Raw genomic sequence first — 13298 nt, 5'->3', positions numbered from 1 at the left:
CAACTGGTAAAATGTGTTCCTTTTCAGTAAAAATAAAAGTAATAATGAATCAGAAAAATTCTTTGTATGCAGTTTTGTTGTTGTTTTAAATAAAATGTCCAACAACATTAGAAGTCACTTTCCTTTAAATGAAGGTCATTGCCAAGTTGTACAGGCTGTTTTGCTGAGTGGGTTAGAAACAAGAACAAGCCATAATACATGAAGTTGTTCCAGACCCTGCATCTCTACCACATTTTCTATCACCTTTGAAATAAAGGAAGGTTAGAAGTGGAGTTTAAAAAAAAAAAAGGCTGGGTTCATATTAGGAAGATTGAGCTTAAAAAAAAAAAAGAATCCGGGCTAGCAACCACTTTAAAATGAGACTAAATATGACCTTGAATTAGAAAAAGATTAGCAACATGTCTCATTATCGGGTGCAACATCTCTAGCTGTAAAACATCTCAGCCATTGAAGCCAAAGTCCTAATGGGCAGGTGGTTGGGTTCTGCTGCCAAACAATCATCTTAACCTCATTAGTAGTCACTAGAGCAAAATGGGGAGAGGAAGTTGCAGATGGCCAGGAATGAAAAGGAACATTAGGATTTAAGAGGAGGCTGCTACTTCAAGTTTAAACCAGTCATGAAGATTATAAATCTATCTGAAGAAACTGACATTTGCCAAAAATGTGTGGATATTTTATGCATGACTAATGGCCATTAGTGACCAAATTAGTAGGTTGTGCTTATGTTGACACTTCTGTTAACTTGGAAGAAGTATTCTTTTCCTCCTCATTAGAGACAATTTTAAAATAATAGCAACTTCCAGAAAAAAGAGGGAAATGGATTTATAATTTGTACATTTGCTAAACTTACTACTATTTGGATGGACCTATAACTTCTGACAAAGACTGGCCTTTAGTTAGAAAAAGAAAAAAGAACCTAAGCTTTCTCATCTCTTATTCTGTCTTTAATACTGATCCATCCTGTAAAGTCCTCGGTTTGGCATTTAAAAACCTTCATTCCCAGCCTCTTCCTTCCTTTCCTGCCTTCTTATGATTTACTCCTCTTCGTACACTGTATGGTCCATTTCCACTGGCCTGTTTGCATTCTGTCTTCCAACTCCTGGAATGCTCACCTAAATGGCCTCTGAATATCCCTGTCTTGCCTCAAAACTCAGCTTAAATTCTGCCTTCTATAGGAGGCTTTTCCTGATTTTTCAGGTTTTGATTTAGTTAGCCCTGAAGTCAACTTGCGTTTATTTTATATGTACTTATAATGTACATGCTGCCTGACCTGACTAGATTGCAAACTCCTCAAGGACAGGGACTCTTTTTCTTTGTTCTTCTTTCTCTAGCTCATAGCACATAGTAGATACTATATAAATGCTTGTTGATTTGATTTTTTTTTCCTCCAATAAATGAAGTTACCTAGGGTTAGAGTGGCAGACTATGTTTTTATCATCTGAAGACTAGCCTAGCTAAGTTTGTAGAGGCTTATCATCAGAAGGCAGTAAGGATTTGAACTCAGAGGTGAACTACTTAGGAAAAGTGTGGCAAGTGTTTCTTCTGCCATCAATCAGGTAGCAAAATTAATATATAACTCACTGTGTATGTTTTAATGAATATACTATGAATATATATATGTTTGTAATGTGCGTACTGATATCTAAATAGAATATAATTCACAGTATATGTTTGTAATGAATTTTGTTTTTATTTCTCAATGGGAGAGAAGGCAGATTTTTTGCTGATTAAAAATAAAATTGAATATAACAAAAGTATTTATTAAGTATCCATTATATGTCTGACACTATGCTAAGCACTTGGGAATATAAAGACAAAATTTTAATGAATTATTTTTCCTGTTTATAATAATCTACTTTCACTTATTTTTTGTTATAAAAATTAATGAGTAAACAGTCCAAATATACACACAGGAGTACCTACACAGATGGAGTCATGAATCTTTTGAAATATTGGGTGTGTGTGTGTGTGTGTGTGTGTATGTGTGCAGCACTTTAAGGCTTGCAATCCCTTTGTATAGATTAACCCATTTGAGTCTCATTTGAGCCTTGTGAGGAGATACTATGGATATTGTTATCATCCTCATTTTTCAGGGAAGAAAACTGAGAGCTTTAGTGACTTGGATATGGTCATATAGCTAATAAATGGCTGAGACTGGATTTAAACCCAGATCTTACTGAGTCCAAGGCCAACACTAAGTCAGTTATGCCATGCTGCCTCTTTATTCCTTTATGGTCATTGACATCTCCAATTGGCAAGGAAAACCTCATGAACTACATTGCTTCCATTGTGTGTACCATTAATACTATATTTGCTCTCAGATATTACCACTTTAAGAAATGAATTGCACATTTATAGTTAAGGTCTTACATCTGTTTTTTTGCAATTTTAGTTTTACTTCGGCCAATTTATATTTACCTTTTTTGGCTTCTTCAGATTTCCAGTTTGCAAGTACAGATAAGGATTTTCACATTTTGATTCCTACTTGTTAATTTATGGTTACCATTGATACTTGCCAGTAGGTATTGACAGATTCATCTCCATGGTGCCATTTCATTTGACTTTATGTTTGCAAGAGAAACAGCACTGATGAGACTATGAGCTCAGAAATGTCCATACTGCTTGGCAAAAGTTTGGCAACTGTGGTTTTCTTCATAATTGTTCATTTATCTCTTCATTTCTTCTTAATTGATTTTCTACGTTAGAATTTAAGAAAATAGACAGATCACATGTGCAAATAGTGCCCATATTTGGGTTCAGAAGCTTGCTGGCATGGACCTCCGTCTTTATTATATGGGATTTAACTGTCAATGGCATAAAGCATGGAAATTTAATCTGTGGGACGATAACAGAAAAACAATGCATTTAGGCACATTCTTGTCTGGGTCCTGTGATTTGATCCATTCTGCAAATGTAATTTATTTGTACATCTGTCATTACCTGTAAGGTTACATCCAATAATGAGCATGGCAGGGATTTAAGAGTGCATTCGTTCCACTGTTGGACACCAAAAGTTCAGCCTTTTTGAATTGAGGGTAGAAATTAACATTTCCCAAGAATTTATTTTCCCCCTTCCTGAGGTTATCTCTTAATTCCAGCAATTTACCATGTTTGATAAGCAAGCAGAGTATATATTTCGATGATTTGGTAGGGGGAAAAGGTTATGTAACTTAAAAAATTTCAACTAGCATTGCACTCTGCTGATAAGAATGGGAGTTTGTGCAGTACTGAAGAGATTACATGAAGCACAATTGGAGAGCAAATTGTATTTACAAAAGATAGGCTGATGTTCCTAATAGGTGTTCAGAATAGACCATTCATGCTCATATTTTGCTGAGTTTTACTAGAAATAACTTCATTTCTAAAAAGGACAAATCTGATTGAAGGTAGAAGCATTCCTTCTCTACAGATACTTGTCTAAAGGGTTTACATTAAATTTTCCTGATGGGTGCACAGCAGTATTGTATGCTGTATCTATATATATAAACTGGTAATGTGACAAATAACAATCTAAATACTATATTTGATTGCTTCATGCTCAAACCACTCAGATTACTAGATTTATTTCTACAATTATGGAAGAGATGTTGCAATATGATGTTCTGACAATAACTGTCAAAAATATAATACCAGGGTGCATTTTCATCTTGTTTAACTAAAGTTATTGAAATTCACAGTTGATAGGTCAAAAGATCTCTTTCTATCTCTTGTCATCTGGGGGGCTAATGCTGACCTAAATAGCCCCTCTGTAGTGTTGCCATGTTGTCAGAATTGTCATTGAATATAAATTGCAAAAATTTGTCGTGCTGTATGGTTTATTGCATTTTATGCCTGGAGTAATGATATGAGAAAAGGCCATTGATGCTTAGTCGCTGTATTTTGGGTTAAATTATTAATTCTTGTGTCTTTCTCCCTCGGTCTCACTGTCTTTTTTAAGATTTTGGATTACGTAAAAGGCACTCACTACCAGTTGGCCTGTCAGAAGTTCTTCGATCTAACACATAATGTAAGTACACATTTGAATTTTATACCCTGACAGTCAGAGAGTCTTTACCTATTGTTATAAAGCAGTTCTAAATGATCATATGTTATATTATAACATTTATAATTATAATATAAATTATTATATAAATTGTTGTAAGAAATCCTAGAAACTCTCTGGACTTGAGTTAACTGCATCCATCAACAATGGTAGTACTGTGTTGATTTTTATGAGTTAATTAAGTTTTGAGGGGCAGTGTGATATAGTGGATAAAGAATCTGATTCACAGTTAGGAAGACCTAGCTTTAAGTCCTGCCTGTGACATTGTGACAGTGTGACTTAAGTAAGTCACTCTATGTCCCAGGGAACTTTCCAAGACTGTAAGTTGTGAGCAAGTATTCATCTGCATTGGTAAAAGGAGTTTCCTCATGGAGAGTTTTCATACACTAGGGAAATCACAGGTTTAATTCAACAACAACTACAAATTCTTTCTACTTGTTTGGTATTCACTTTTCTGTGAAGTAATATTTTTGCTCTGGTGATATAGCTATTAAACATCTTATTAGCACTAAATATTTCATATGACCAGCGTACTAAAAATTCTTTATTCTTTAGTGTTTAGAGTGGTTTTCTGATTTTTTTAAATTTTTTAAATACTTTTCATAAATTATATACAGATATATTCTTAAAACTTAATAATGCTGAATGTAAAGTAATAATCAACAACAATATTTCATTATCTTCATTAGAACAGAAATCAGTCAATCAGTAAACCTTTAAGTACCTACTGTGTGCCAGGCACTATGCTAAATCATACCAGGTTCAAACAACAAATGGGTATTATCGATGTCAATTTAGTTTGGCCATGTTCTCCCAAATGATCTCATTCTCTAATTTGTTTATTCAGCTTGAGAGTTATAATTTCATCTCCTTTTTAAATTCTTTTTGGACTTTTAAGTAGAACTCCATATGTCTACAAACTAAGGTGTTTTCCATGCTTATTTCAACAAAGAAACATTTTATCTCAAAATTAACTAACAGATAAGGAATGATGTTGAAGATGATGACCAAAGTTTAAAAATGTATTTCATAGTTTCCCCAAAAGCTTCCTCTGGTCATCAGAAGCAATAGCTTAAGATATATGTGGAGATGGCCCTTCCTTAAGAATAATGAGGGGATAGGTGGTTTAGGTCCCTATATATCTATAGTGAGTTTCAAATCAGTGAAACTTTGGGTTCCAGAAAGGTGCAATAATTTCAGTTAGCCCCAACTACCAAGTACCAGTAACAGAAATTGTGTGTGTGTTGGACGGGTGGGGTAGGGAATGAAGGTGGAGGTGTCCCTTTTTGCTGTGAGCTCAGCTGCCTGAAGATAGATTACACCAATACAAGTAAAGCCAGAACATGCTTGACATATATGTGAATTTAATAGATCTTTTGTGATATCTCTGTGGATTACATACAGAAATGTGATATAGCCTTACACCTGAAGTCAAGAAGACCTGAGTTCAAATTTGGCTTCAGTTACCAGCTGTGTGACTCTTGGCAAGTCACTTAACCTCTGTCTGCCTCAGTTACCTTAACTGTAAAATGGCCTAATAGCACCTACCTGCCAGGATTATTGTGAGGATCAAATGAAATAATATTTATAAATCACTTAACATAGTGCTGGGTACATAATAGGTACATGATAAATGCTTGTTTTCTTCCTTCATAGATAATAATACAGTTGGATAGATTTGTAGATACTGACTAGTTGTATCCAAAGAATGTTGAAATCAGTGTTGTGCTGGAAAGAGTTCTCTGGTGGTATACCAAAGAAGTTTGATTAGGATCTATCTTGTGTAAAAATGTGGTTAACCCAGTTGTCAAGTCCATGGATGGCACAGAATTAGAACTTGCAGAATCAGAATTCAAGGAAGTTACATCAGTGAGGAAGTTTAATTAGGAATAAATAAAAAGTCCTGCACTTGTGTTAAAAAAACAAAAACAAAAAACTCAAGTTGCTTAAGTGTAGGTTACATGAGATCCTCACCACCCTCCCATCAGAACCATGCACATTCTGATCTCTGGATCCCTGGGCTCTGATAGATGAACTGTTGCTTATCTTGCCTTCGGCCAGGCCTCTATAACACTTCCCAGTCATTTCCAGTCCATGCTCTCTCCCTCCCTCCTCCCTCCCTCCCTCCCTCCCTCCCTCCCTCCCTCTCCCTCTCTCTCTCTTCTCTCTCTCTCTCTCTCTCTCTCTCTCTCTCTCTCTCTCTCTCTCATAGCTCCCCTTTATTTGTTGTCACCCTCCACCAGGGTGTAATCTTTTTCAGGGCAAAGACTATCTTGCTTATTTGTATTTGTATTCCCAGGGTTTTGCTCAGTGTTTGGCACATAGTAAGCATCCAACAAATGCTTTATCATTCATTCAATTCAGCAAGCATTTGTTAGGCACCTACTGTGTGCCAGGCACTGTGCTAAGTGCTGGGGATACGAAAAGAGTCCAAAGACAATCCCTGCCCTCAAGGAACTTGATTGTACTGCAAACTCAGCATGAGTCTGTGATGTGATATGGCTGCCCTCCCCCATGCAATATTAGGGTGTGTTAATAGAAGTAGAGTACTTTCTTTGAAGGAAGTAATAGTTCTACTCTACTCTGTGCCATGCAGACTACACCTAGAGTTTTATGTTTAGTTGTTGGTACCATGTTTTATGAGGAGTAATGACAAATTGGAGTCTTTTTTAGAAGATGAATAAAAGTACTGATTGGTGTGGAAGCCATCTCATATAGAGAATAGGGTATATAATATAAGGAATTTTTGGTCTGGCAAGAGAAAACATAATTGGGTACAAGTTAACTGTCTTTAAATATTTGAAGGATCGTCATTTGGAAGAGAGAATAGGCTGTATGTCTCCAGAAGGAAGAAATAGATCAAGAGTAAAATTTATGAGAAAAGATTTCAGCTTAACATACAAAAGGACTTCTTAACAATTAATGATGTCTAGAAATGTCCTATCTCAAAATAGTTCCTGTTTGCTGTTCCAAAATAGACTAGAGAGCAGTCTGAGTGGGATAATGTAGAAGGGATACTATCCTACATTGAGTGGAGAGTTATACTTAATCTTTAAGTATAGATCTTTAAGGTCCTTTCTAACTGGTATTTCTTGATTTTGTGAACATTTTTGCATGAGACAAATGGACCCTAGATAGTGTAGCCCTTTTTTATAAGTACAATGTAGCAAAATGTAGACTGGTATATAATTTAAGAGCTGGAAGAAACCTTATTGAATTCAATGTCTACATTTTACAGATGAAGAAACTGAGATTTAGAGAGATTTAAGTGACTTACCTAAGATTATTCAACCAGTGTAGAGGCACATCCAAGAAAGGAATTTTTACAGTTTATACTTTAGATGTCATTAGAGGCAGTTACTGGCTATACCGTTGCACAAATTACATCATTTCTATTTTGTAGGGAAACTGGGAGCATGGACCTAAAACACAGCTACTTAGATATAAATCAGTTTGATAAACTCTCTAGCCTGTGGATCACAATAAGTCTGTGTAGGGAAGCGATTAACAAATTTATATGGTGTTGGGAGAATTTGATTCCACTTGGCTAAAACTAGATGGTTTTTCTCTTTCTACCAGAATAGCAGATTCTGCCTGAACAAGAATATGTTCAGAGACTTAGGCTTCTCATACTAGGGGACTTCAGTACACATATTGATTCTCCTTCCAGTGCCCAACCATGCAGTTCCTCAACCCACTTACTACCCATGAGTGCCTCCTCAGCTACACATAAACATGGTCATATTCTTGATCTTGCTATAACTTATAGATGTGCCACCTCGATGTTCAAGAATTCTGAAATCCCCTTATCTGACCATAATCTATTAGTTTTTCACCTTTCCCTCTGTCTTCCCTTACATAACCCTACTTTCATCCATACTGTGACCTCCAGTGCTTTGAATTGACCCCTCAATTTTTCCTAGGCCATCTGCCCCGTACTAGCCACTGTATCCTCCCTATCTTGACTTCTTGGTGAAACAATTTACCCTACACTGTCCTTCTCTCTTGATCCCTAGCTCTCTTATCATATCTCCCATTGGGCCTAGCCAAGCATCAATCACCCTTTTGTGCCTATATGTGCTGTTGAACAAAGGTGGGGAAAATCACACAGCCATTTGGCTTGGGTCTACTACTGTGTTATTCCACCTCAACTGGGCACTTACTGCCATTAGGCAATCCTTCTATACCTCCTTTATGAATTCACTATCTCACTCTCCACAGTAGCTCTTCCAGACCTTTTCATCCCTCTTCAAACCTCTCATGGCTCCTCTTCCTCTCACTCTCTCAGCTGAGAATGTTGCTTCATATTTTACGGAAAAAAATTGAGGCCATTCACTGTGAGCTCCCTCTTCTTTCCTCTTCCTCATCTCTTACTACTCAAATGTCTTCTGCCCTTTCTCTTCCTTCATCCCTGTCTCACTTAATGAAGTGGACTTACTCCTTACCAGGCTAACCCCTCTACTTGTTCAAGTGATTCCATTCCATCCTCTCTCCTCAAACAGACGGCTCCTTCTATCATCTCCACTCTATCACTTATTTTCAATCTCTGTCTCTGTGCTGGCTCATTTCTTATTGCCTACAAACATACCCCTGTCTCCCCTATCCTAAAACAAAAAAACAAACAAAAGAACCACCTTACTTGATCCTTCCATCCCTGCTAACCATTACCCTATAAACTCTTCAAAAAGGTTATCTACAATAGGTGCCTCTACTTTCTTTCCTCTTACTCTCTCTCTCTCTCAAGTTATTATCTCTTAGTTCCTAAATCCAATGGCCTTTTCTCGATCTTCCTTCTCTCTCCTTGGTACTCTCTTCTCTCTAGCTTTTCAGTACACCACTTTCTCCTGGATTTCCTCCTACCTATCTGACCATTATTTGTCTGTTTCCATTGCTGGATTTTCCTCTAGATCATACCTTCTCACTGTAAATATCTCACAGAGTTCTGTCCTGTGACCTCTTCTCTTCTCTCTGTAAGCTATCTTACTTGAGTATCTCATCAGCTTCCATATATTTAATTACCATTTCTAGGCTGATGATTCTCAAATACACCTTTTCCTGTCCCAGTCTCTCTGCTGATCTCCAGTCTGACATCTCTGTCTTTCAGACACCTTGAAATGGATGTCCAGTAAACATCTTACACTTAATGTGTCCAAAATAGAACTCATTATCTTTCCTCCTAAACTGGTGGACCTCCTACCTTCCCTTTTACTGTAGACCATCCTCCAAATCCCTCAAGCTTGCAACCTAGGAGTCATCCTGGATTCCTCACTATCTCTCTTCCCCAGTATTCAAGCTGTTGCTAAGGCCTATCAATTTCACCTTTGTAACCTATCTAGAAGATGCCCCTTCCTCTCCTCTGACACAGGTATCATTCTAGTGTAGGTTTTCATCAGCTCACACTTTAATTATTGCAACAGCCTGCTGGTGGGTCTGCCTACCTCAGACCTCTCCCCATGCCAATCCATTCTCCAGTAAGCCACTAAAGTGATTTTTCTAAAACACAGATCTGATCATGTCGCTCTTCTGCTCAATAAACTCCAGTGACTTCTTGTTGCTCCCAGGAGCAAATACCTTGTCAATCGAAAGCCTTCAGAACCTAGCCCCCTCCTATCTTTCCAGTCTTTACTCCCCAACGTGTACTCTTCAGTCCAGAAACATTGCTCTCCTTCTTAGCTATTGTATTTACAAGACACTCTTTTTCAGCTCTGGGCATTTTTTTCTGGCTATCTCCCATGCCTGGAATGCTCTCCTTCCTCCACTCAGACTACTAACCTCTCTGGTTTCCTTTAAGTCCAAACTAAAATCCAGCCATACATAACCCCTCTTAATTCCAGTACTTTCCCTCTTTTAATTATTTCCTGTTTAATCTGTGTGTGTGTGTGTGTGTGTGTGTATGCGCGCATGCGCACACACGCTTGTTTGCTTGTTGTCTTCTCCTCCATTAGACTGTGAACTCCTTGAGGGCAGAGTCTGTCTTTTGCCTCTTTTTGTATCCCTAGTACTTATTACAATGGCTGGAACATGGTAACCTCTTAATAAATATTAATTGATTGATTAATTAATTGACTTAGAACTTGATGAGTCCTCAGAGGCCATCTAGTCCAACCCCTTATATATTATAGATGAGGAAACTGAGGCCCAGAAAAACTAAGTAACCTGTCAAAGGTCACTTTAATAGTAACCAACTGATCTAGATGTGAATCCAAGTTATCTGACTCTAAACCCTTTCTACTGTAACATGCAGCCTCGGATAATATAAATTATTTAAAATTGTTGGTAAATTTAATTTAGATTATTCCTTCAATAAATTTTTACTTCTAGCCAAATTATTTAAATGAAAATTAAGCTGAAATTTAAAGCATTGAGAGAGAAACTATAGAATTTAATTAAAATTGAGATGTTCAGAATTAAGTTTTTAGTTTATATAGATAAACAAACATTTATTAAGTGCCTGCTATGTGCCAGGCACTGTGCTAAGTGCTGAGCAGACAAAGAAAGGCGAAAAATAATCTCTCTTCAAGGATCTCATAGTCTAATGAGATAGATAGCATGCAAACAACTATGTACAAACGATGTAAAGTATAAATTGGAAATAATCAACAGAGGAAGGGCACTGGAAATTAAGGAAAATCAGGAAAGGCTTCCTGTAGAAGATGGCTTTTAGTATCTGCAAATCTGGTAGGATAATCGATATTTTACAGAAATTAATCAAGATTTTCACATAAATGTGTTAGAATGTCCTGTAGGAATAGGGTTAACTCCCTACCTCTCACTGTCCCCAGTTCATTGCTTGCTAAGATTAAAAATTAATATAAAAAGAGTAGCAGGTAGCAATTAACCACAGCTGGAATAAGGCTGATTCCAAACATATCCATTTTTTGAAATGATCAATTTTAACTGGAGACTATGATATGTATTATTTATACATCTAAATGTCTGAAATTCAGTTGACCTCTTAGGCCTTCCCTCCTATACCACACATTTCAGTCATTTGCCTTTTTTTTTTTTTTGGTCTCTCAGCTAGATTTTTTTTTTCAGTGACTTCTCATTTGACCTTTTTGTGTTAAGTTGGCAAATGTATTACATGTACTCACACACAAATACTCACACACCAGAGAGGTTAGTAGTCTGAGTGGAGGAAGGAGAGCATTCCAGGCATGGGAGATAGCCAGAAAAAAATGCCCAGAGCTGAAAAAGAGTGTCTTGTAAATACAATAGCTAGGAAGGAGAGCAATGTTTTTGGACTGAGGAGTACACGTTGGGGAGTAAAGACTGGAAAGATAGGAGGGGGCTAGGTTCTGAAGGCTTTCGATTGACAAGGTATTTGCTCCTGGAAGCAACAAGAAGTCACTGGAGTCTCTTTTCCCCTCTCATATGCCCTCACCAGCAATATTAAGAAAGAAATATGATTATTGTTGTTTTCTTAATTTAGCAATTCACTTCCTGAAGTTATGCAGCCTGGGTTAGTTATTTTTTCCATTGATTGGACAATCCTATTTGGAAAATTAATAGTTTCTCTTCCATGATGTTGTCAGAAGACTAACTCAGTGTCCAGTGCAATAACCATCCAGAAACTTGCTTCTGCTTAAACACCTTTTCTTTATAATCTATGAAACCATTAAATTACCTAATTAATAAACTCCCAGGCCCCATTATCCGGTATTTGGAAATGTTATTATAGCAACTACTAAGCCAGGCAGAACAAACATTTGTCAGTAGCTTTTGTATTTTCTGTGACATGAAGTAATTTTTGTTTGTGGCCTTTCTCTTGTTGACCATGAATTTGGAACCCTCTTTTCCACTATTTTGAAAACCATATTTTTTTATACACACATGCAAAATATGTGATCATAAAACCACCTTTACCTATCAGGCTTCCTTTGTGTTGTGTTTGATACCACATGGGTCTGCTCTGCCTGGAGTCACTAGTCGGGTTTCACAAAAACACAATTTGATGTGAGAAGACATTATGGGCAATACCTAGTCATTATAGGTTCCAAAAGCACAATATTGCATATGGTCAGCACAGAACAATGTTACATGGAGTTTGTTACTCTCAGGTGGTTATAAGATATTAACAGTGTTATGACAAAACATCATTGGTTAGGTCAGCCTTGTGGGATATGAATGTACTGTATCTTCTTCATCCCAGTTGTCATTAGAGATGGGTAACATTAATTGTATATTAACTGGGCATTTTTTTCTGGCTATCTTCCATGCCTGGAATGCTCTGCTTCCTCCACTCAGACTACTAACCTCTGGTTTCCTTTAAGTCCAAATTAAAATCCAGCCATATGTAACTCCTCTTAATTCCAGCGCTTTCCCTCTTTTAATTATTTCCTGTTTAACCTCTATAGAGCATGCTGTGTACGTAGGGATATGTGTGTGTGTGTGTGTGTGTGTGTGTGTGTGCGTGTGCGCACGCGCGCACACGCACACACACACACACACACACACACACACACCCCTACACACATATTTGTTTACTTGTTGTCTTCTCCATTGGACTGTGAGCTCCTTGAGGGCAGAATCTGTCTTTTGCCTCTTTTTGTATCCCCAGTACAGAATAAATACATGTATCAGGATGGAGAAAGGGGATAGGAATTGAGTCAGTGATTTTATTGGTATAGGGAACTCCAAGATGAGGAAAGTCCCTCTACCAATGTTATGTATCTCGCATTGGTATTTTCACTGCAATTTATAGATTTAGAGGTGTGCTGGGGGTTATGGGAGCATAAATGACTTGCCCACAGTTAACACATCCAGGTGTGTGCCAGGGGCAGACCTTAAATCCAGGTCTTCTAGCTTCAAGGCCAGCTCTCTATCTGCTACACTGTGATGTCTCTTTCTGGGTCACCTCTTTTTTTTTTCCCCCAAGGCAATTGGGGTTAAGTGACTTGCCCAGGGTCACACAGCTAGTAAGTGTCAAGTGTTTGGTCTGAGGCCAGATTTGAACTCAAGTCCTCCTGATTTCAGGGCCAGTGCTTTATTCACTGCGCCACCTAGCTGCCCCTGCTCTTAATAGCATTCATATGCATTCGTTTATGTATGTATGTATGCATACGTATTTCAAATGTTTTATTAAAACCCTTGCTATTCTAAGCAAGGCATAGACATATATATATATATATGTATGTATATATGTGTATACATATATGTATGTGACATGGTCCAAAATAAGAGCTTATAGACAAAAGTTCTGTCAGGTTTTCATTATAGCTAAATTTAAACCATATAGTTTTATATTTAGTTTTTG

General features: G+C 37.3%; 1 protein-coding gene across 1 annotated transcript in view; it reads left to right on the top strand.

The window, feature by feature from the left end:
• Positions 1–13298, top strand: part of PRIM2 (DNA primase subunit 2) — a 351568-nt gene that overhangs the window by 328845 nt on the left and 9425 nt on the right. The window contains 1 exon segment of the mRNA XM_078155303.1: positions 3938–4006. Coding sequence (XP_078011429.1) covers positions 3938–4006 — 69 coding nt within the window.

Source organism: Phascolarctos cinereus, unplaced genomic scaffold (genome assembly GCF_003287225.1).
Source record: "Phascolarctos cinereus isolate Bilbo 61053 unplaced genomic scaffold, phaCin_HiC Scaffold_5;HRSCAF=322, whole genome shotgun sequence".
NCBI classification, from domain to species: Eukaryota; Metazoa; Chordata; class Mammalia; order Diprotodontia; family Phascolarctidae; genus Phascolarctos; species Phascolarctos cinereus.
This window is presented reverse-complemented; position numbering and strand designations above follow the sequence as displayed.